We start from the raw sequence: 20,383 nt of genomic DNA, 5'->3' as shown, positions 1-20,383 counted from the left end.
CCCCACCACCGTACCTGGGGCGGCTCCCCCGGGACCGGTGAGAGCGGGACGCCGCTGCCGCCTCCTTCCCTCAGCGCGGTCCGCTGCCGTGCACGGCCCCGCCGACGTCACGCCAGAGCGACGGGGCGCGGCGCGGGGAGAGGCGGCGGCTTCGGGGGGCGGGGGCGGGCAGGGGCGGCGCGGTCGCCCGGCAAAGGAGCCCGAGGCGGAGGGGGCCTTTGCCGCGGGGCGTAAGACGGAGTCTGCAAGCATCAGGCAGGGGCGGGAGGCAGCTGGCAGGGCGCGGCGGGGCTGCGGGAGGGAGAGGAGCACCGCCGCGCCTCACGCCCGCCGCCAGCCGGGTGGTGTAAGCGCTCAGGCAGCTCAGGGTCTGCGCGCCAGGCCCGGGGTAACCCTCACGGTGTCGCGCCGCTGACGAGAAGACCCTCGCTGCCGCCAGCGCTACCCCGCGCTCGCACGGCCTCCCCCCGGCCGCCCTCTGACAGCTTCGCAAGTGAATTCCACCAAACGCACACATCTTCTCCTCAGAACTGCCGTTTTAATACGAAACCTTGGAAAAGTACATACCAAAATACAGCCTCTGCATCACTCAAAGGCGGGCTGGAGGAGGGGGGCAGCCCTCGAGAAATGCTGGGTTATCAAAAATAACTCCCCCCCCCCCTTCTCCCCTCGAGAGAGGAGGATAAACCAACAACGCTCCTGCTGGGCAAAGTTTTTGAAGCTGAAGATTGGCCGCTGTGCAGTTGCCAATCCAACGAGTATTTACTCTAGAGTTGGATGGAGACCTGAAACACAACATCTTTATGTTCTTCAGCTTTTGTTTGTGGAGGTGTTTGACATACATTTTCAAAAGAAACTGAAAGCTGCTTTAATTTCAAAACGTTCAAGGACCAGGTATTACCTCCCCTGCAGCAACAGCTAAAACCCAGCATGAATACGAAGCAAGGGGCAGGGAATGGTTAAAAAACAAGTCAACTGCAAATAGGGATCCCAGTAGCAATACCAGTATAAAAATAATTGGAAGTTTTTAAAATCAAAAGGTCACATTATTGAAGTCACAATCACAGGAAAATGCTCTTGAAAATGAGCCCAAAGTCGTGTCTGGAATGCTGCAAAACAAGGCACACTATGGCTCTTCAATTTTAAGAATTCGCATGATGCCAACCTTTGGCCAATATCGTCTCTGGAGGTTTGGGGGTTTTATTTATCATACAGACAATTTATGTTTTAAAAGAGGGTAGAGCAAACTCCTCCATACATTGCCTTATTAAATTATGTAGCTGTAGTTTTATATATGCAAAGTCTCCTTTTCTTTTCTCCCCACTCTTGCCCTGTGTAGTTCAGAAAATTAACCTTAATCTCAACCACACAGGGGTGATGTAGGAAATACACACACTACAGCTGCTGAGCTGCTCTTCCTCCCTCACTTCCTGCAATTGACAATTACTCAGAAAAATTAAAGGAATGGACCATGTGAGGTGAATCCTTTAAATTATGAAATGAAGACTCATTAATCTGAGGGACCTGTTACTAAATTTAAACTCCCAATGAAAATGTGGTGGCAGCAGTATTATGGTATTATGTTGAATAAGATCGAAGTGTTTTGGCCATTATGATTGCTCATTTCAGGTTCCTGTATTGTGGGCATTCACACGGTAGGCTCTGCACATGGAAGCCTGACTCACATAATGTCACAAATGACACAGGCCCCTAATTTACAGTAACAAAAGTACAGGAGTTGTTTTCAAGTGTCCATCTTGCATATTGAGTGCCAGTATAGAATTTGGAAGCACAATTCTCTAGCTGAAAATAGGGATTTTAATTAAAAACATTTGTGAATGGCTTTTATTGTGTTTAGAGACTGACCATCTCTTTTCCTGATGATTCAAAAGACAACAACATGAACAGCATCACATTATCTTCTGCTGTGTAAAATGATTCTGAAGTAAAAATCAGTTTCTTGAAATCCCATCCATCACTGGAAAGAACAGCAATTAAGAAAAATGGTAATTAATTGAGCTCAGACTTCAATTCCCAACCCCATAAGAACATTTTTATTGGAACCAAAGCACCACTCTTGGCCATTTCCTCTGAAAGAGCAGGGAATGTTCTTTCAGAGAGAAATGCTCACTTTTATCGTTGCTTTTTCTATTGCAAATCTGAAGTTACTCAGTAGAGAAATCTTACTAGACAAGTATACTTGAAAACAGACACAGCTATACATCCCTATACAAAGGCAGCACCTGATCCTCAGCTACCTGTGCATGTACATCAAGCAGGGCTAATCACTATCAAGTTAAGTGATTTGGGGACATCTACAGATGTAACCCAGTTCAGCACTATAGCCAGAAAATACATTAGTAATCAGAGCCAGTGTGCATCTTATTAAACATTCTTCAAACACATCATGTTTTAGGGGTTTCAGCTCAAAATCTTGGACTAAGAGCATTCAAAGTTCCCAAGGGTAGTTACTGTGCTATGAAATTTGGTGCTTTCTGGCTCAAGTTTCAAAATCAAAGGCAGTCAAGAGTTCCGTCCTCTTCACACAAGCTCAATATCCCACTGACTTCCGGGATCCAGCTGTGTTTTATCATCTTTTCAGAAACTTACATATATTAGTAAGAGCTAAAGATAAACACAGATGACTTACCTGAACACTGAAGCATTTTCCATTCCTGCTGAAACTGGTCTCTTAACATTTTCATTTTATTTACTTTTTCTTGCGTAGGAGGTACATAAAGTCCGAAGTGAGGTGCAGAAGCACCCACTAATGCTTTGGCTACACTTTGCATTAAGTTTCTCTCTGTGTCCTATGTAAGAAGACAAAATAATACTCTTGGAATCCAAACTTTCTTCCTTTCACTAATATATGAAATATTTTAAAACCAATTCTGTAATTAAGTTGCTAGTATTAGTTACATAAATGAGCAATTTTCAAATAAAAACATGTCAACATGAATTTTTTTTCTGAAAAGGGTAAGTTTTCTATTTATTTTCTCTTGGTAGAAAAATAGGGATATATTTTGCCTCATCAAAGAGTGCTATTTTTTAGACTCTTGAAGGTCTAAATCAATGCCATTTGCTCACAGAAATTATATTCTGAGGTGTCTGTAGTATATGAGGATTAATAACATTTTGAAGACTGCAAGTCTGTTTTATTTTGAAAAGATAGAAGCCTTTTTAAAAGTTATTTTAAAAAGCCAAATCCAATCATTAGAAAATCCCCACATTAGTAAACCTGTTCCAGAACTACTTGCAGAGTACTGATACAAAAGTATCAGCCATTTCTTAAAGATCTGTTTACATTCTTTTTCATCTTTGAGTTTACCCTTCAGAATAATTAATTTTTGCCATTTCATACTCCTAATTAGTGATGTGCAAATACATGACTTCTGTATACTGTATACCAATGTACAAATTACATCAATTTAGGCAGTTTACATACCAGCACTGTCAATTAAAACAAGTAACATTCGAGAAGACTACAGAGTAAAGTATGTAAATATCTACTTAATTGGCAGGTTAATGAATAGCACATATTTAATTGGATACTTGCTGGGAAACAGAATAAAATTGCATAGGTGAACAACTGTTTCTTGTTAAACAAGAACTAGAAGGCACTAAGGCAATGGAACATCACTGTTTCACCAAACACACAGAGAAATGGTGTTACTCACAGCCACAAGATGCTGCAGAGGCCAAAAGTGAGAGTTGAGTTCTTTAAGAAATTAGACAAATTCATGGAAGATACACTCACTGGCACTCATCACACACTGGTCTGGATACAGCCTCCGACTTCCTAAATTTAGAAATCCTTAATGTGGTAGTGTATGGAAAAACTAGACTAGAGGAACACCCATATATTCTTTATTTCCTTTCCCATGCTCTCAGTCAGAAACAAAAGCTTGGGTAGGTTGGTCCTCAGTTACATATTATAGCATCTGAATTCACTTAAAGGATATGGGCTGTTTTATCTTCTGCATGATGGATGTCGTGTGTGATAAAGTACAGCACGGGGGAGAAAGGAGAGGAAATTTAGTAGTTTATGATAAACAGAACCAGGGGCTGCTTTCAGTAACATCTGATGCAAAGAGGCCATATTGTTAAGAGACAAGAAGTGTATCCATTGCAAAGACAACTCTTGAGCTGTGAATGCCAGGTGGAGAGGGAATTTGCAGCAAATAGAACATCTGCAGTCTGTAGACATGAGAACAGGTTTGCATTTCATGCCTCTGCCTCTCAGTCATGCAGGCTGCCTACAGCTCAGCACACACACCAGTGTCTCACATCTTGTTCTCAGGCTAGAAAGAAACTTGGGCTATTTACACCGTGAACTCAGAGGTACCAGAAGGCTGTATAGCTACAGCCAGTATTTTTTACTGGGCAGCTCAAGGGAGTTCATAGCAAGCACACTGCTGCTGCTGGAGTGGTGTTCTGTCCTAGACTCTCTGAAGTACCATGACTTAGCACTGCTTCTTACCTCAGTCACCACAAAAATTCGAGACTCGGCTAATCCTCGTAGTAAAGCACAAAGCAGAGAAATCCCATTTATTCCAAGGCTCCTCTTTGGCTCAATAGCTATTACTGTCAAGTCAGGTTGATAACTGTATGCTACAGGAAGAATGAATCCAAGTACAGCAGAAAAGAAGTCATTGCCTTCAGCACCCTTTAACGACAATGAGAAACTGTTTAGCACAAACGTAAAGCCCCAAATTATGAGACATAAAACAAAACAGTAACATGAGTGTAAAAAGCTTTTGGATTAACCTAGGAAATAAAATACTGATCTATTTTCACAGCAATGCAGGTTATTAATCTTTCAGTGTTCAGTGTCTTTGCACTGTAACTGGGCCTTCTTGAAGGTGAGCTACAGTAGCTGCTGAAGGTTTCTGCAAACCTATGCATTCCAATACACTCTACAGATTTGCCAGTACCCTGGCAAGGAGGGAAAAGGAAATATTTTCAAAGGTCCAAATTGCAGTGAGGTGTGTAATTCTTACTGCCATCTTATGAATTTGTAAATATCTTCTATTATTTCTGTTAACAAAGTTTTTCTCTTACGTTGTTTCCAGAAGGTGAATCTTACCTCTTTCCAGTCTAGAGAAATACAGTGTTTGGAGCTGGTCTTTGCTGTCTGTTCTCTCTCACAAATGTGTATCGTGAGTATTTTTCTGTAAATAAAAACCACCTCTGAGTATTTAACCAAGAACTTCCAACACAACAGAGATCTTTTCTTTCATCATTCTTTAAATGCTAATTCCTAACACAGAAGCAAATAACTCTTTGCATTACTACATGCCATCATGTAAACACCAATTGAACTTGAAATATTTTTTATTATTTTTTTAAGGATTATTAAAGACTGGGACAAATATCTTGTATTAAAACCAGTTAATGGCAAAAAAAAAAAAAAATAGAGAAGATGACTGTCAGAAAGGAACTCAGTATCAGCAGTATGTGCCCCCTGCAGTTATAGGAGTGTATGCCCTATATAACTAATAACTGCCTTCTTTACTACATATATATTTCCAATAACAATCTAAATTTCAACAACAATCTAAACTTCACTTAATATAGAAGGATTGTACTTTAAACCTACCACTAAACTCAAAGCTGCACTTAGAGATTGCATTTTGTCTTTAGAGATGTATTTGGGGCTGTTTTGTATTTTGTCTCAAGCTGAACCTAAGGAACATCATCTCACGACTGATTCCTTAGTTTCACCATATGTACGGACACTTATGAACACTTAAGTCTTTGGGATAGGACTCCCCGAAGCAGAGAGAAACCTCACCCGTCTTCTGTGTTTGGTATGATTGGCATGTCTCCAACAAATATACACAGCACTCTGCAGAAAACAAAGAAAAAAATATATATGATTACAAGTCATTTTTTAACCAGTTAATGGAATTTTTAATGTATATTAGATGTGTGTATGTAAATAATGTATATTGTTTCTGAATCTGGTCCATGAGAAATATAAAGAAAAAACATTTATTAAATGACAGCTCAAAGGAACTCCTCCCACCTAATGGGAGGAAAAAAAAAACCCAAAACAAGAAAATGTGCTCAGGCAAAAACCAACCACAATCTGACCAAGAAAACATAAGCAAGTATGGCAATCATCCTTACAGTTGTTTTGCCTTTGGTAAGGCAAAAGAGTTGTGCTGGCATATACAGTGTTGTCTGCACTAAGTAAAAACCAGCTATGTGTATGGAGATGCTATTTGTTTTAAAATTAAGGTTTCAGAGGCAATCTGTCGTATTTCACACACTTCCCCCTTATTTCTTCCCTTTTGTCAAGGGCCCCAAATGCAAAAGACACAAGTTCACCTTTGAAATCCAAACCGAACAGAATGTCTGAGTGCAACAGCAACCGAAGATGTGGGTGACTCTGCAATTCCATTGCATGCCTACAAAATACATTTTTCATTCAGAAATCATTAGTGCTGTACAAGAGGGTGTCATTTCTTACTCCTAACTGTTTTTTTCCTTGTTTATAGGTATCAATCAAACAAAGCTACAGCTGTATGAAAGGGATCTTAATGATCTGTCAGAGTAGGGTTAAGAAAACACTATTAATTAATTTTCTACACAAAGGCCATATTTGATCATCATGCCAAGAGCTCTTCTGTTACTTCAGAAGTACAGTGCTGTGCTGAAAGGAAATTGTAAAAATAGCTTTTGCAGAAGAAGGTCATTTTTACTGGTTCTCTGAGTGGATACACTCACTGTGCCAGTAGCAAAGTGCACAAGAAGAAACACACCCTATGAAAAGGAGGTTGTCCCTGGATTCTGATTATTCCTTTAACCTAGACAGGCTACTCCTTTCTGGAAAACACAATGACAAGGATTACTTAGTCAACCTTTCAGTGTTCATTTGTGTTGTGTACTGATTTGAACTTTACATGAAAGCGAAGTAAAAAGATAATGCATGTTCCCCCTCCTTCTTCCTCTCTGTCAACTCAAAAAGCTCAGCTTAGCATCTGCAACTCATGAAAAATTCTTCATTTTGCCAGTTACCTTTTTTTAAAAATCTATTTACAGGCTCTCCTGGAGGTATGTGCAGTCTGAAGTGTTAGAAATTTGTCCCTAAGACCTACATACGTGACTTCCAACAGCAAGAGCATGGCTTACAAGAAAGAGGCTGTTGTGGCTGTTGCTCTTCCTTGCAGGCCTGGTACTTTAAAGAGAACCCAAGAGAAAGGCTGATCTATTATGAGGTAGTAATCTTCCATTACAAACTTGTTTGCAGTTTTTCCTTTATGTATAAAAATCTGGACAAACATGCACCCTCCATGCCTGCCTCCTCTTCATTCCTGACCCTGCAAGAATCAAAGTGTTGAACTGGAATTACTCCTTTCAGAACGACAGCATAGAATTGTGTTTTCAACAGCTCTACTAAAGGAGTCTGTACCTCTGGAAATCAAAATTTACACAAGTAAATTGTTGTACAGGTACCAGTAAGTGGGTACAGCTGCACATAGCTTGGCTTCTTGTAATGAGGGCAATGCAAAAGAAGTAAGCTCTCTCCTGAAGAGAGAAGGCAGAAAACTCTGTGCACAAAGACAGGAATTTTTTTTTTTACATTTCTTGCTCAGATTTCTTGCTGCTGCTCACTGGTGCTTGATACACCTGCATCTGCTCCTCTCAACTGGCAGAGGAGATGTCTGCCTCACCTGTATGTCCGAGACTGACGAGAAGGTTCTTACAGACCTTCTCAAAAGGACTACAGAAAAGCAGGACAAGGTCTTGCCCAAAGTCATTGGAAAGATGTCTCAGGATTGACAACTATCCCTAAATATTTGGTTTCTCATCTTGCATGCTCAGTCCTGTACCCAAGCACATCCTAGCAGAGATTGGTGGGGTCATGAACTACACATTAACTAATATCTGGACATCAAAATAGTAAAAGCAGAAATCAGAGGAACCCAACTCTCCTCCCACCCCCAAGATCAAAGCAGTTCATTATTACCTCCTTCTTAAGTATTTTATTTAGGACAGCCAACATACTGCCAAGAGAGAGCAAAGTTTTGTCCTCTTTCACAAGGTCTGCATAAAATTCACTGTAAAATAAATTAATGAAGAAAAACTGGGTTAGAGCAACAGTGCTTTCAAAGAGGACACTGATACAGTACTCTGCAGTTAGTACTGACGTGTTTGACTTTGTAGTGCCTGTACAAGATGTTTCTCAAACACCTAGCTTTAGCAGGAAGATGACAACACTGTTGCCTGACAGTCTTGAGCTCTCTAAACTTGTCTCCATTCTTCACAGGAAGGAAAAGACGTCTGAAGATACTCAGGAAACACAATTCTGTCAAAATCAGACTTCTAAAGACAAAAAGTTGACCTTCTTAGATCAAATCAGTTTGGTATTTTTTCAGTTAAAAGTGAACACAGAGCTTTAAGGCACCTTCCTAGCAAAATATCTTTCTAAATTAATACAGTTGCACTAACTGTTCTACCTCCATTAAATACTTTTCTCTAGAAGTATTTGGATTAGTCCTTTAAAAGGACCTCAAGTCTACAAGTGATAACCAATACCTTCATTTTTCAGAGGAAGATGCTTGGACTACAACTGAGTAGACTAAGGCTAAAAAGATGACCACAGCAGAGACAGAGGTAGATGGCAGTCTGTACAGAGACCTCTCATCCTCATAACTATGTTGAAAATCAAATAGGTAGGACCAACCTGACAAGAGCACTTATTTCAGTTCTGTCCGTCTCCTTCACCACATGAATGGGTACAGGGAACAAGTGTGCTGAACCTTCAGAGGCAGTTGTTGCTGTTTTGATAGGAGGCACTGGAAACAGAATCTTTTTCATATGCAGTTCCAAAAACCTTTCCACTTCAACAGCTTCATCATTGCTAGTCACCTTAGATTCATGTTCTGTGGGGGGATTTGGATTAGCCTTCTTTGGTGGGTTTGATCTGGTACTCAAATTTTGTAAAAACGAAGTGTCTAGAGAAAAATAAAGGGGAGGAGGGTGTCACATGTATCAATTCCTGAGCAGTGTGTTAGTATTTGGTTACATTTATTACAAAACACAGTACACCAGTGGTCATAGGATGCATATTTAGTGCCATGAACTAGCTACAATGTTTCCTGCCACAGATGTCATTGTTTCATTGCTGCTACATTTGCTTTAATCTAGCAATTACGGCCATATTTTTGACACAGAAAACAGCCTCCTCCTACAAAGACATCAAAGTGCTACTTCTTTTGGTGTGAAGTTTGCCAGACTCAGAAGGTCTTTTCAGACCAGCTGAGAACACGGCCCCGAATGAAGCCTCACAGTGCTTTTATCACTCGCTTGATGAATAACTGGTCTCTCATGTATTTTAATCCACTGGTATTAATCTTAATCATTTTGAATCTATGATCCCATTTACCAGTTACATTTGCCTGAAGAAAGAGAACAGTAATTACCCTCATACATCAACCATTTCCAGTAGGGTTTATGTGCCGCTCTCACATTCTGAATAGATTCGATTGCACTACAAAAGAAACATAATAAACAATATCAGCATTAATGAAAATACAGGAAATATAAATTACCTCAATGAAAAAAAAAAACAAACCACCAAAACAAAGAAATTCAATTGAAAGAACAAACTGGTCTATTCCAAGAATGCAGAACAGAAAAATTACAATTGGAGTCAATGGGCAGATTGCTTGGAAGGGTTAATGCAAGGTCAAAAAGGTAAGGAAGAACACATGGAAATTGTGCCTTTTAAGTACACCCATTTTACACACATGTGTAAAGTGTACAGAGTTAAAGTACACAGGAAGCAGACCTGTCCCTGACTTCAGGAAAGGCAGGACTTCAGTTGTCTTTCTTTTCTCTGTCGGAGATTTTATCTACAGAATATAAAGATGTAATTAGATTCACTCAAAAAGCAAGACTATCTGTTCAGGAAGATTCAGAGAGTAAATCACATTCCCTGCTGTTCTTTATGTTGAAATCTCTTTTTTTTTTTTTATCTTCACAGCTATTTGCAGCACTCTAGGCAAACAGTCTTTCATGCTGTCATATAAATGTAATTCAGGTCATGTTAAATCCAGAACAAATTCTGTGTACTTGGAGATTATTTGTAAGGTGCTTGGGAGCTGGACTGATACAATGGATGAATATGTAAGGAACTCTTGTTACCTAGGATGATAGCAACCCAAGATACTAAAATTGTTAGAGCTCAGGGATAAATAGCATAAAATTATAAGCCATTAGGAACTTCTTGCCACCTGAAATCATTTCAGAAACAAAAAGTACCCAGAAAATCATCTGAGGTGCAGTTTTGTAAAGCAAGTTATGCAAAGCAGAAAAATAAGATATTATAAAGCATCATAGTAAGACTTTGCTTCAGTGTAATGTTCCAAGCATTGAACTCTTTGATAAACACATAGGTTGTTCCAAAATTCTTCATATGCTTACCTGAGGCAAGGTGCCATTTCTCCAGTTATCTGAGGTACAGGATCTCCAAGCAATGTTTTTACAGTCATGCAGACCGATTCAGACAATGACCTTAAGTGGTATCCACCCTAGATAAAAAATACCACGTGTCACCCATGGAATAAGAACTTGTAACATCTGTCTGAGTATCATCATGGGAAATAAACTTTTGAAATGCATCTGAACTTAACAGAAATGCAAGATGATATGCAAAGCCCATCTAAAGGCAATGACTTTCAGTCTGAAAACAGTGAATTTAGAGGCTACTTGCTGAATTTCACTGACATCCCATGATTCAACTCACTTTATCATGGCTCAATTCATTTTGGAAGTCAGTTACATATTCCTTCTCCACCCCTATCCACAGTATGCAGAAGATTCCTTGGAAGGCAAATACTATCCCTGTCCTCTAAGGGGCCTGGTACAAGGGACACGTCCCACAGCCTAAGACACTTCTAAGTCGTCCTAGTGGTCTGGCAGAATTTGTAGAACAACTGAAAAGAGGTTTAAGGCTGCCAGATTGCAGATGATAGAATGCTTTCTGCAAGCCACTTGTGGAGCAGTCACATCACCTGTATTAGGAGGGGATGCTTATTTGCACTTAGCTAGCAGACAGAAATATCTGCAATAACCTGCTAGAGAGAAAGGTGATGGAAAAGAGGTCATTGATTCACTTGAATCAATTAATAAACTGCTTACTCTTGGAGACAGTGTTGACAGTAATATTTCCACACACTTATTTACATGAAAAGTCACCATTTTTCTAACATGCAGCAGAAAGAGTGAGTTGAAACCTAGATTTCAAGAAGGAGGAAACATTTCTAATGGTTTAAAAAAAAAAAAAGAGAGAGCTCTTAAAATAAAAAAAGACCTTGCATAGAGGTTTTTAATCAAAAAGAGGGCATTTAGTAAGGGCTCCATTCCTAAGAGTGTATTTAGGTTTAAGGGGTTTTTTAACTCTCCTAGAGTAAGACAGGCAAAAACATTGGTAGTACAGCTTATTCACTGCATAAATTTAAATAGGTTGGGGAGTGTCCAGAGCAGCAGACATGTCACTGTTTACAAGAAACAAACAAATGTGTGGAGGATATTTGTTCTTTTTCAAATTTTTGCATTAAAAACATCAGGTTAAGACATATATTTAATGTATAAGAGCACTGTCAAATCTTAGCCAGTTTTGCATTCCTGATTCTTGAAAGATGAAAAGAATGAAGCATTCTGTTAAGAGTTTTTGTTTCCTAGCTTCTAGCTTGCCCTATATGAATCTCAAACATTGATCCTTCCCCTGGGAGTATGTTTTGGAAGTCTTTACCTCTAGAACGACACACAGCTTTCCATTAGCTAACTGCATCAGGAAATGGGTAAGGTGGGCAAAAACCTCAGGAGTGGCATTCATCTGACCCTAAATCAAAGAAAAAAAAAAAAAGAAATTAAGAACCAAAAACACTGGTAAAAAACTCCAAAACCATATGATCTGAAATACAGGAGTCTGAACTGTAATACTGGAACACCGGCTTCTTGTTGTATCTAACAAAGTGCTGAACCAACTGCTTTAAAGGAAGGTGCAAAAATCACCACAGTAGTTATGCCAATGGGATAATTTGTCTCTTTATGTCTCATTGTAGTATTTAAAGAGCTGGGGTCAAAGACTCAGATGCCCAAGTGAATTTCACTTAGCAATCACAGTAGGTATATTTCAAAAACAGACACATGACTGACAACACAAAGGCCACAAGTTACTTACTTCAGGGTCTCCAATTCCAGAATCGTATCCAGAGGAGACAAGAACGAGTTCAGGATTGAACTGTTATAAAACAGAGAGAGTGGTAACACATTCTTACGTCCTATTTTCAATTTGGTACTGAATTTCAACTAGAACATGTTCAGCTTTATTTTTTTCAGCTAGACTATGAATGCAAATAAAAGATCTCCTTGAATAAAAACTAAGATTACCTTTTTATACTTCTCATTCCTGCTAGAGACACTGCAGATCATTATATTGATTATTTTAAAAGCTAACAGTCCATAAATATTATTCAGTTGATTGGGACATCATCCATACCAGCAGAAGTAATGTGTCAAGTGTGCTAATGGCAGTTACTGCATCTTGACAAATATTCCATGGTACCTGCTTAAGCAGTAGTTAGTCAATTGTCTTTGGTTTTGCTATTCAAATAGCAGAGCAGTAAAAAAAAAAAAAAATTACCTCAAAAGCCATTGGAAGCAACACATGGAAAAATGCAGCAAGATAATCTGAATTTCCCATCCCGACCTGCAAAACGTGAGAAATATAGGTCATATTTTCCTGTTGGAATAACAAGTTTTCTAAGGTTATTCAAGACTTTAGGGACAGAGAGTATCAAAAATAGAGAAAGGAACCTTATAAGGTCAAGTAAAACAAACTCCATGTAAGTGTACAAATATCCACCATTTTCTCATCTCCTGGAACACTTTTGTTTTGATGCCTAGGCAAGATATTAAAAAAAAAAAAAAGAGTATGTGCATATTTTTTGGTTGGTTTGGGTTTTTTTTCCCCAAACATTATCCTATTCTGAGTCATACTTCTCAGCAGATATTTCACTGACAGGAAGGAGGTACACCGTGCTGAGACATCTGTCAAACAAATGAAGCAGTGTCCTTCTCAGAAGGTACTATGTGAAGCATGAGATAGAAACCAATTGCATTTACTTTGCTGTGCTGTAAACAACATTTACCTTATTCCAAGGCAAATTTACATTAAAACCTCTTCCTTTTCCCAGACCTACAGCATCATAGTCAGATTCTTTGAGCGATGGCCAGAATTCCTGATGTTCATAGCGATGCCAGGAAAAATACAAAACCCTAAAAGATACAAGAAACAAATCCAACTCGATAAAAAGATCCTGAAACAGACTTTATATCCTGAACCAGGTGGCTGTATCAATGGAAAGCAAGAAAACACAACAGAATTATCCTTTCCCCTTAATTATCCTAATGGGCTTGAACTGCAAAACTTGGTACAACTAGTCCTCTGCAAAAGTTAACCTGGGAAAACTGCTAAAAGTTTACTGTATGCTTTCAATCTCTTCACATCAGAGGCAAGGCATTTGCAGAAAAGCAGACATGTTTCTAGACTCTAATTCCGTGGGTTTTTTTCAGAAAACAATACAAAGCTCATGTGTTTTAACCAACTGCTACTTGAATAATTGAACTGAGATATTCCTGAATAGAGAGAAAAGATCCTACCTGAGTGCTGTCATTACTACCAGCAAATCAAGGTACTCACGCTGCTTGTTTTGACTGTTATTCTTCATAGTACAATAGATTTACGTATTTTTCATTGGAATTTTCCCTCTATTTGATAACAAGTAAAACCAACAGTGACTAAAATAGCCAGATACACTAAAATGTGTTTTGTAAGATTCTAGATTTAGAAAGAAATCTTATTCATTACAGAGGAAAGCAGTATTTAAGCAGCTAACATTAAAAAAAAATATATATAAACCAGCTGTCAAACCTTGGATCCTCTTCAAATATGTATTGGGTTCCTTGCCCGTGGTGCACATCCCAGTCAACAATTAGGATTCTGCATTGACCAGGAAAACCAAACAATCAGTGTAAGAACCACACATTTTGATCTAAAAGGGGTCTAGATGACTAATGCTTTTCTGCCCCAAAAGTTACATGATGCTCAGAAAGCTCTAGATATTAATGTAAAGCAGTACAATGTCAAACAGTTATCTAACTTCCATACTTGCACATGATAAGCTTCTCCAGGCTCAACCATGCACTTACCTCTGTAGACTGTATTTTGCTTTTGCATATTCTGCTGCAATAGCAACATTGTTGAACAAGCAGAACCCATTAGCTGCATTCCTCTGGCTGTGGTGGCCTGGAGGTCTGAAGCAAAGTTTTATATGATTACTCAGAACAAAGGAAATTTTAGAGAGAACTGAAGAATCCCTCACATATTTTCTTACCTTACTAATGCCATCCCATTGCACACTTTTCCTGACATCACAGCATCCACCAGCTGCAGAGTTGCTCCTACTGCTAGTTTGGCACAGCGGTAGGTGTTCTGAACAAGAGAAACTCCTAATTGTCATCAATCACACAATGAGTGACTGATGACAAAACAACCAACTCAGCTTGTTTTAAATTAATCACACATGCCGTGCCTTTGCACCCCAACAGCACACTGTCTTGACACAATTCTACCTTATGGGGCTGTATGCAGAGAATTGAAAGCAGAATTTTACAACACAGACTCCAATGTGCTTTCTACTAGGTTTACCAGTGATCGCTGCATCCTTTGTACCAATGTTCTCTCTGGAGCTCTTAAGAAATGTTAAGAAAGACACATGGAACTGACTAGTAGAATAACATGGTATCTTTGAAGTTAAGGAATTATGCCTTACAGAAACAAAACACGGAATATTTCACCTCCATTAAGCTGCCCAACGTTTAAGAGCAACTGTTACCAAAATGTGATTGGCAGGTCGCTAATAATCTACAGTGATATTAAGTGACAAAAGTAGAGCTAAAATTTGAGTAGGGTGCTAGAATAGCAGGATTCAATACAGAATAGATGACAGAACACTTAACCAATTTAAATTGCAGCATTATACTGAACTTGAAACAGAAAATAATAATAAAATAAATAAATGTAAGTGTGCTTAAATACTAAAAAACATACTTCCAATTTTCTACATCTTAGAAAAGTGCCACTTGTATGCAATAACACAAACACTTGTAACTCTCAATAGAGGAAACAGTTTAACTTACACACCGGGTGAAAGAAAAAAGCATCATAATTTCCAGACACTCTTTTCAGCTCCTCTTCATCCATTGTCTGGGTGCTTTTCGCAACTTCCACATGTTCTGAACTGCAGAGGAGAAAGACATTAACACAACACTTCACTAATCCAAAATCTAATGAAAAGTAACAGAATATGCATTAAAAATGGCTTTCTGTGAGACTTCACAAGCCTGATAGGTACTCTGGAGTGCTAGTTATAGGACATTGTGGAAAAAAAAAAAGGAGCACCATAAAAGCAAGGGCTGTTTGATTTGATGTCATAACAATACAATATTCTTCTCCCCTTTCCAGTGGTAAGAGCTAAACAGTGGCATCAAAATGAAGACCAAGTGAACCTGACCATATGACCACTATTTACAGTCTTCATCACAGGTGTCAAGGGCCTTGTGTGCATCCCTTTCCTCCTGAGGTCTGGCTGCTGGGTTCAGAACCAGCTTAGAGATAGCACAGCTGGGCAACTTGCAAGGAGCCAGGAGCCTCAGCAGGGGCTCCCTACAATCAGCTCTGGTAAGAAGTCTCAGCAGATGCTTCATTGCCATCACATCAGAGCAGGCAGGCTGATGTTCCTTGGAACTCCTTTCCCCCTGCAGAATTAGCTGCAAAGCTTTTCAAAGTCTTGTGCCATTTTGATTAGACATTTACTTTTAACCCTGCATATAAATCAGCATTTGCTACTTAACAAACCAGAGTGACAATGGCAATTTAGTAGAATACCAGATTCGTACTTCAGCACCTACATCATATCCAACATGATTTGTCTAACTTGAAATGTGACACATTGTCCTGGCTAGAGCTAGGACAGAGTTAATTTTCTTTGTAGCAGCTGGTGGAACACCAAGTTTGGGAGTTAGGAGGGGAGCAGTGCTGGTAACACCCTGGTGTTTTAGCTGTTGCCAAGCAGTCAAGGGCTTTTCAGATGTTCATATTGCCCTGCTAACAAGAAAAAAGGGCAGGGGGAGCACCCAGGAAGCTGGGAGGGGACACAGCCAGGAATAACCAAAGGGGCTATTCCATACCAATTACATCATGCTCAGCATAAAGGGGGCTGGTGGAGGGAGGAGTGCACAGCTCCAGGACACAGTATTTGGCTTTGGTGTTTGGCTTTGGGACAGCTCTGACCTGTATGGTCTGAGTTATGCAGTTTGGTGAGAAACTGCATTGTGTACCACCAGTTTTATGTATTTCGCTATAAAGACCTGTTATTGTTATTTCTCCCTCCTTTACTGTGCCAGTAAACTGTCCTTATCCCAACCCACAAGAGGCTTGCCTTTTTTTATTTTTTTTTTTTTTGGTTTGGTTTGTTGCTTTTTCCCTCTCCCCACCCCCGAGGGAGCAGCTTGTTGTGCTCAGCTGCCAGCTGAGGCAAAACCATGACACACATTTTCCACTGAAATTACTGGAAGTCACTGAGTTTTGGAGCAGGCCTTTGCAAATGGAGCAAAATGTGACCTGGACATATGGGATGTGTTTATTCCCTTGAATTAAACTGAATGGCAACGAAAGTCAGTTTCAGACCTGTGAACCAACCGGATCTCCTCCTCGCTTCCCTCTCTGGCAGGCACAAGGACACATCTTTCCACAAGGTGGTAACATTTAAGCTGCTCATAGGAGGATGACAGTCTTTCTGGCACTTCAATATCACAAACAGGACTGAAAATAAGCAATGATCATATTAATATGCTACCATATCAATGCAGCCAAGAAATACACCTCACAATGCCTAGCATTTAAATGCCAATTGTAAGAAGATTCATTACCCTCATAAAGGGACATGTCAGAAAAAAAGAAAAATAAAATATTTTTTGTTTGGAATTGAACCAAAAACTGGTTCTAAAATATGTAAGGAAAAATATATATGGTTCTTAAAAAAAACCACAAACAAAACCCACAATGACATTATTTTTTGCTTCCTGTCTCACCATTGAAAGCAGCAGTGCTTAGCTTCAGGAATGCTGAAATGAAAAGCTGAAGGTGAACAGAGGAGACATGGGTTTAGGAGGGGAGACAACAATGGATTCTAAGCACTGCAGACATATTTGTCTTATTTATATATGTTAGTGGCATATACCAGTTTCTAACTGAAATTTATTGACAGGTTCAGTTCAGTGAGTATATCTGTTTTTTCCCCAAGTTCAATGACACTTTAGCTTTATTAAAAAATTAATTAAATTCAAATACTTCCTTTAGTGGGCTATTCGGATGCTTAAAGCTAACAATTCTTACCAAGGCCTACCAGACTGCAGGCCTACAGGTTCTCCAATCCAGCTTCAGATTATTATTACAGCATCCGATACAAACTGGGAATAAAATAAAAAGATTTTCTCCAAAAGGAAAGACTTTCCATTTACTAGACAAATCACTGTGTCTCTATCACTAGATATTTCCTATTAGATTTACAAAAACCTCACTAACTCGGTACTTCTCTCAGAAGCCCCAGTAAGAAGCTATTGGTAAAAAGGAGGGCCGTGACTTACTCATTCCAAAGCAGTTTATGAGTGGTCATTTCCTCATCGTAAATCAAGGCTGTTCCTGAAGCCATTGCTACAGACAGAACAAAACAAAAATCCCAAGGCACGTATGTCAGGCAAGAAGTAAACATACATTAAAACTAATTAATATGGTGCGAGTGAGAATACATGCATGTACCCTGCCTGCACGGTGATGTTGCACTTCAGACTTTGTACTTCTAAAGTGAAATCAAAGAAAATAATTCAGGAGGAGCCCTGACCAGGCAGCAGTGCACAGGTAACGAACGGCACAGACCTCAAAACAGGACGCACGCAGGTAGGATTCGCAGTTACCCAACTCCCCAAAGCCTCGGCGGAGGCACTGCTGGTACAGGGAAGGCGTTACACCACCTCCCACCACCCCTCTAGCCCGCACTGAGGGCCCCACCCGGCCTGTGGAGCACAGGCCTCTCTCACCCTCACCCTACCATCACACAGGTGTGCTTACCTGCCATAGCCGACGTCACCCAGACCGGCTACTTGTGAATGCTCAAGTGACAAAGCCACAAAACACGGAAAAAGGGGATTACATGCAGCACGGACCTCGCAGTCGTGGGGTGTTGCTGTGCCTGAAGCTTTACTGGTCTTTCAAAACCCCCAAAGAGACGCTTAAGGGGCAGAAAGAAACTGATGCTCGGCAAGATAAATGAGACCGCACAGCTGGCCGCCAAGCTGCCTCACTGCAGCCGCCAGAGAGCGGCGGGCAGCGCGTTAACGCGGGCCGCGGGCCCGCTCCACAGGGCTTCGCCTCCTGCCCGCCGGGCGAACCTGGAAGCCCCGGGCGTCCCGACACAGAGCGGCGCCTCAGACCCCAGAGCGGCTCGCCGAAGCGGCGGCGGCGGGAGGCCGGCGTGGCCCAACTTCGGCCCAGCCGCCGGGAACGCGCCTCAGCTCGGCCGCCCGCTCCGCTCCTCCCACCACCTCTCTGGGTGTGCCGAGCGGAATCCCCACCCCACGGCCAGCCCCGGGCACGGCGAGCAGCCGGAGGTGGGGGGAATTTAAATTCTTAAATGTAGTTTTCGCCTCCGGCAATGCGAGTGTGCCTCTGGCTGGCGTGCCACGGGAAGGCGCGCAGTGCACGCGTAGAGAGCTGCGCGTAAAGGAAGCGCATCCTCGTTGCTCTGAATTAGGCCCGGCAGCTGGAATGGCATTTCCAGGCCAGGGATAAGTCAGCCGCAGGTATTGCACAGAATTTAGTATAGAACAAATCCGAGCGCAAAATAAAGCCCCAACAAGCCACAGCCCGGGGCCCCGGCCCCTCACACCAAGCACGGGTGCGGATGCCTCTGCCCTGCGCCCCAAAAGTGGGTCTCTCGCTGACAGGGCTGCACATCGCCGGGGGGGGGAACCCCCACCACAGCCCCCCTGGAGCAGTCGGCACGGTAAAGCGCTGACAGGCTGCTTTAAATATTTACCAGGTTTCCTGCAGGGACCGGCACAGGCTCAGCAGGATCACATGGACTGAGCTGTTGGAACAACCTACATATTTTCTAAGCGATGGCTTCATGGTGCAATACAAACCAAATCTAGGTGTTTTCACCTTTTTTTCCCTCTGTTTCTGTAGCTTTTCAGTTCATGACCAAACGGAGCAGGTGCCATCAGGAGCATGAACACAAATCTGCACTTACAGGGCACTTACAGTTCATTACAGATGGGACTTGTAGAAAACTACTGACCATAAATGTTTCCCAGCTTTATCTCAAGAAAATAGGACCAAAACAGACACTGTGTTACTGAAGCAGCTTCTAATTTATGTCTTGTCGGTTGCCTGCTCTTGTGCCTATTATACATATTCATTAAAGTAAAAGTAATTCAGGTTCCTTCCATCTTCGTGTGGTCTTTAGTATCAGTGCCCTGCAACTGAGGATTCTAATCATGTGGCCACCCTTAATATTTTGCATCTCTTGAATATTATCAGTCAATTAGTCCCCTGCAGTCCACTTAGACAACTGGTAAAGATTTGTCTTGGCTTTTTTAATGCATCTGAAAGTGAAAAGGGACCTTGAAAGTAACCTTGAAAGTTCTGTTCAAGATGGGTCGCACAAAAATAAAGCATTTTGAAAATTGCATTTAGCCTATGCTCTCAGGGGTTACCACTGAGATGCTCTCAGCTCTGTCATTGTAAAATGATGCCCAGCGACCAAATCAGGGGCTGACCACATCTTTCTTTACACTTACTTATTCCTATTTATTCCACTTTGATTCCAGCAAAAGCTGCCAGCAGAGGGCTGCCTTCTTTTAAAATACTCTAATGGAAGAAAATGAGGTGGATTAATGAAACATTAAGCAAGGGAAAGGTTTGGTTAATTGAGAGAATGGCAGAGTGAATGGCATAGAAAGAGACATTGAAGGTAGTCAGCTGAATTAAAACAGGTTTACGCCAGGTTTTGCACATATTGCATTACTCAAATTAACATTTATACATGGGTGGCCAAGTTAAAACTTGATGTGAATAGCTGTAGCACTGGAGAAAGTAGGCCTGATAACACTGGGGTTTGAGTTCAATTTATAATACATTTTAAAAGGAAAGGAAGACTTTACATTCCACGTATAATACATTCCTATTTACAGGATAGGTTTGGCATGAGAAGTATAACCATCTTTTTACAAATAATACGATAACTAT

The 20,383-nt window shown here is 40.8% G+C and overlaps 1 protein-coding gene across 1 annotated transcript; it reads right to left on the bottom strand.

The window, feature by feature from the left end:
* Positions 1 to 1,822: 1,822 nt before the first annotated feature.
* On the bottom strand, positions 1,823 to 17,789 carry HDAC10 (histone deacetylase 10; the record flags this gene model as incomplete). Its single annotated transcript, XM_084276953.1, has 20 exons — positions 1,823 to 1,978; positions 2,651 to 2,810; positions 4,481 to 4,666; positions 5,087 to 5,171; positions 5,795 to 5,848; positions 6,334 to 6,413; positions 7,976 to 8,066; positions 8,693 to 8,963; positions 9,432 to 9,499; positions 10,435 to 10,541; positions 11,765 to 11,854; positions 12,197 to 12,256; positions 12,659 to 12,724; positions 13,167 to 13,293; positions 13,949 to 14,017; positions 14,227 to 14,331; positions 14,412 to 14,509; positions 15,221 to 15,317; positions 16,766 to 16,900; positions 17,725 to 17,789. 20 exons carry the CDS (start codon positions 17,787 to 17,789, stop codon positions 1,953 to 1,955), a joined length of 2,040 nt encoding a protein of 679 aa, XP_084133079.1. The 3' UTR covers positions 1,823 to 1,952.
* Positions 17,790 to 20,383: the final 2,594 nt, after the last annotated feature.

The sequence above is a fragment of the Gallinula chloropus genome (assembly GCF_964237585.1).
Source record: "Gallinula chloropus genome assembly, chromosome: 1".
Lineage (NCBI taxonomy): Eukaryota > Metazoa > Chordata > Aves > Gruiformes > Rallidae > Gallinula > Gallinula chloropus.
The sequence above is the reverse complement of the archived record's forward strand: the minus strand, read 5'-3'. Positions and strand labels throughout refer to the sequence as shown.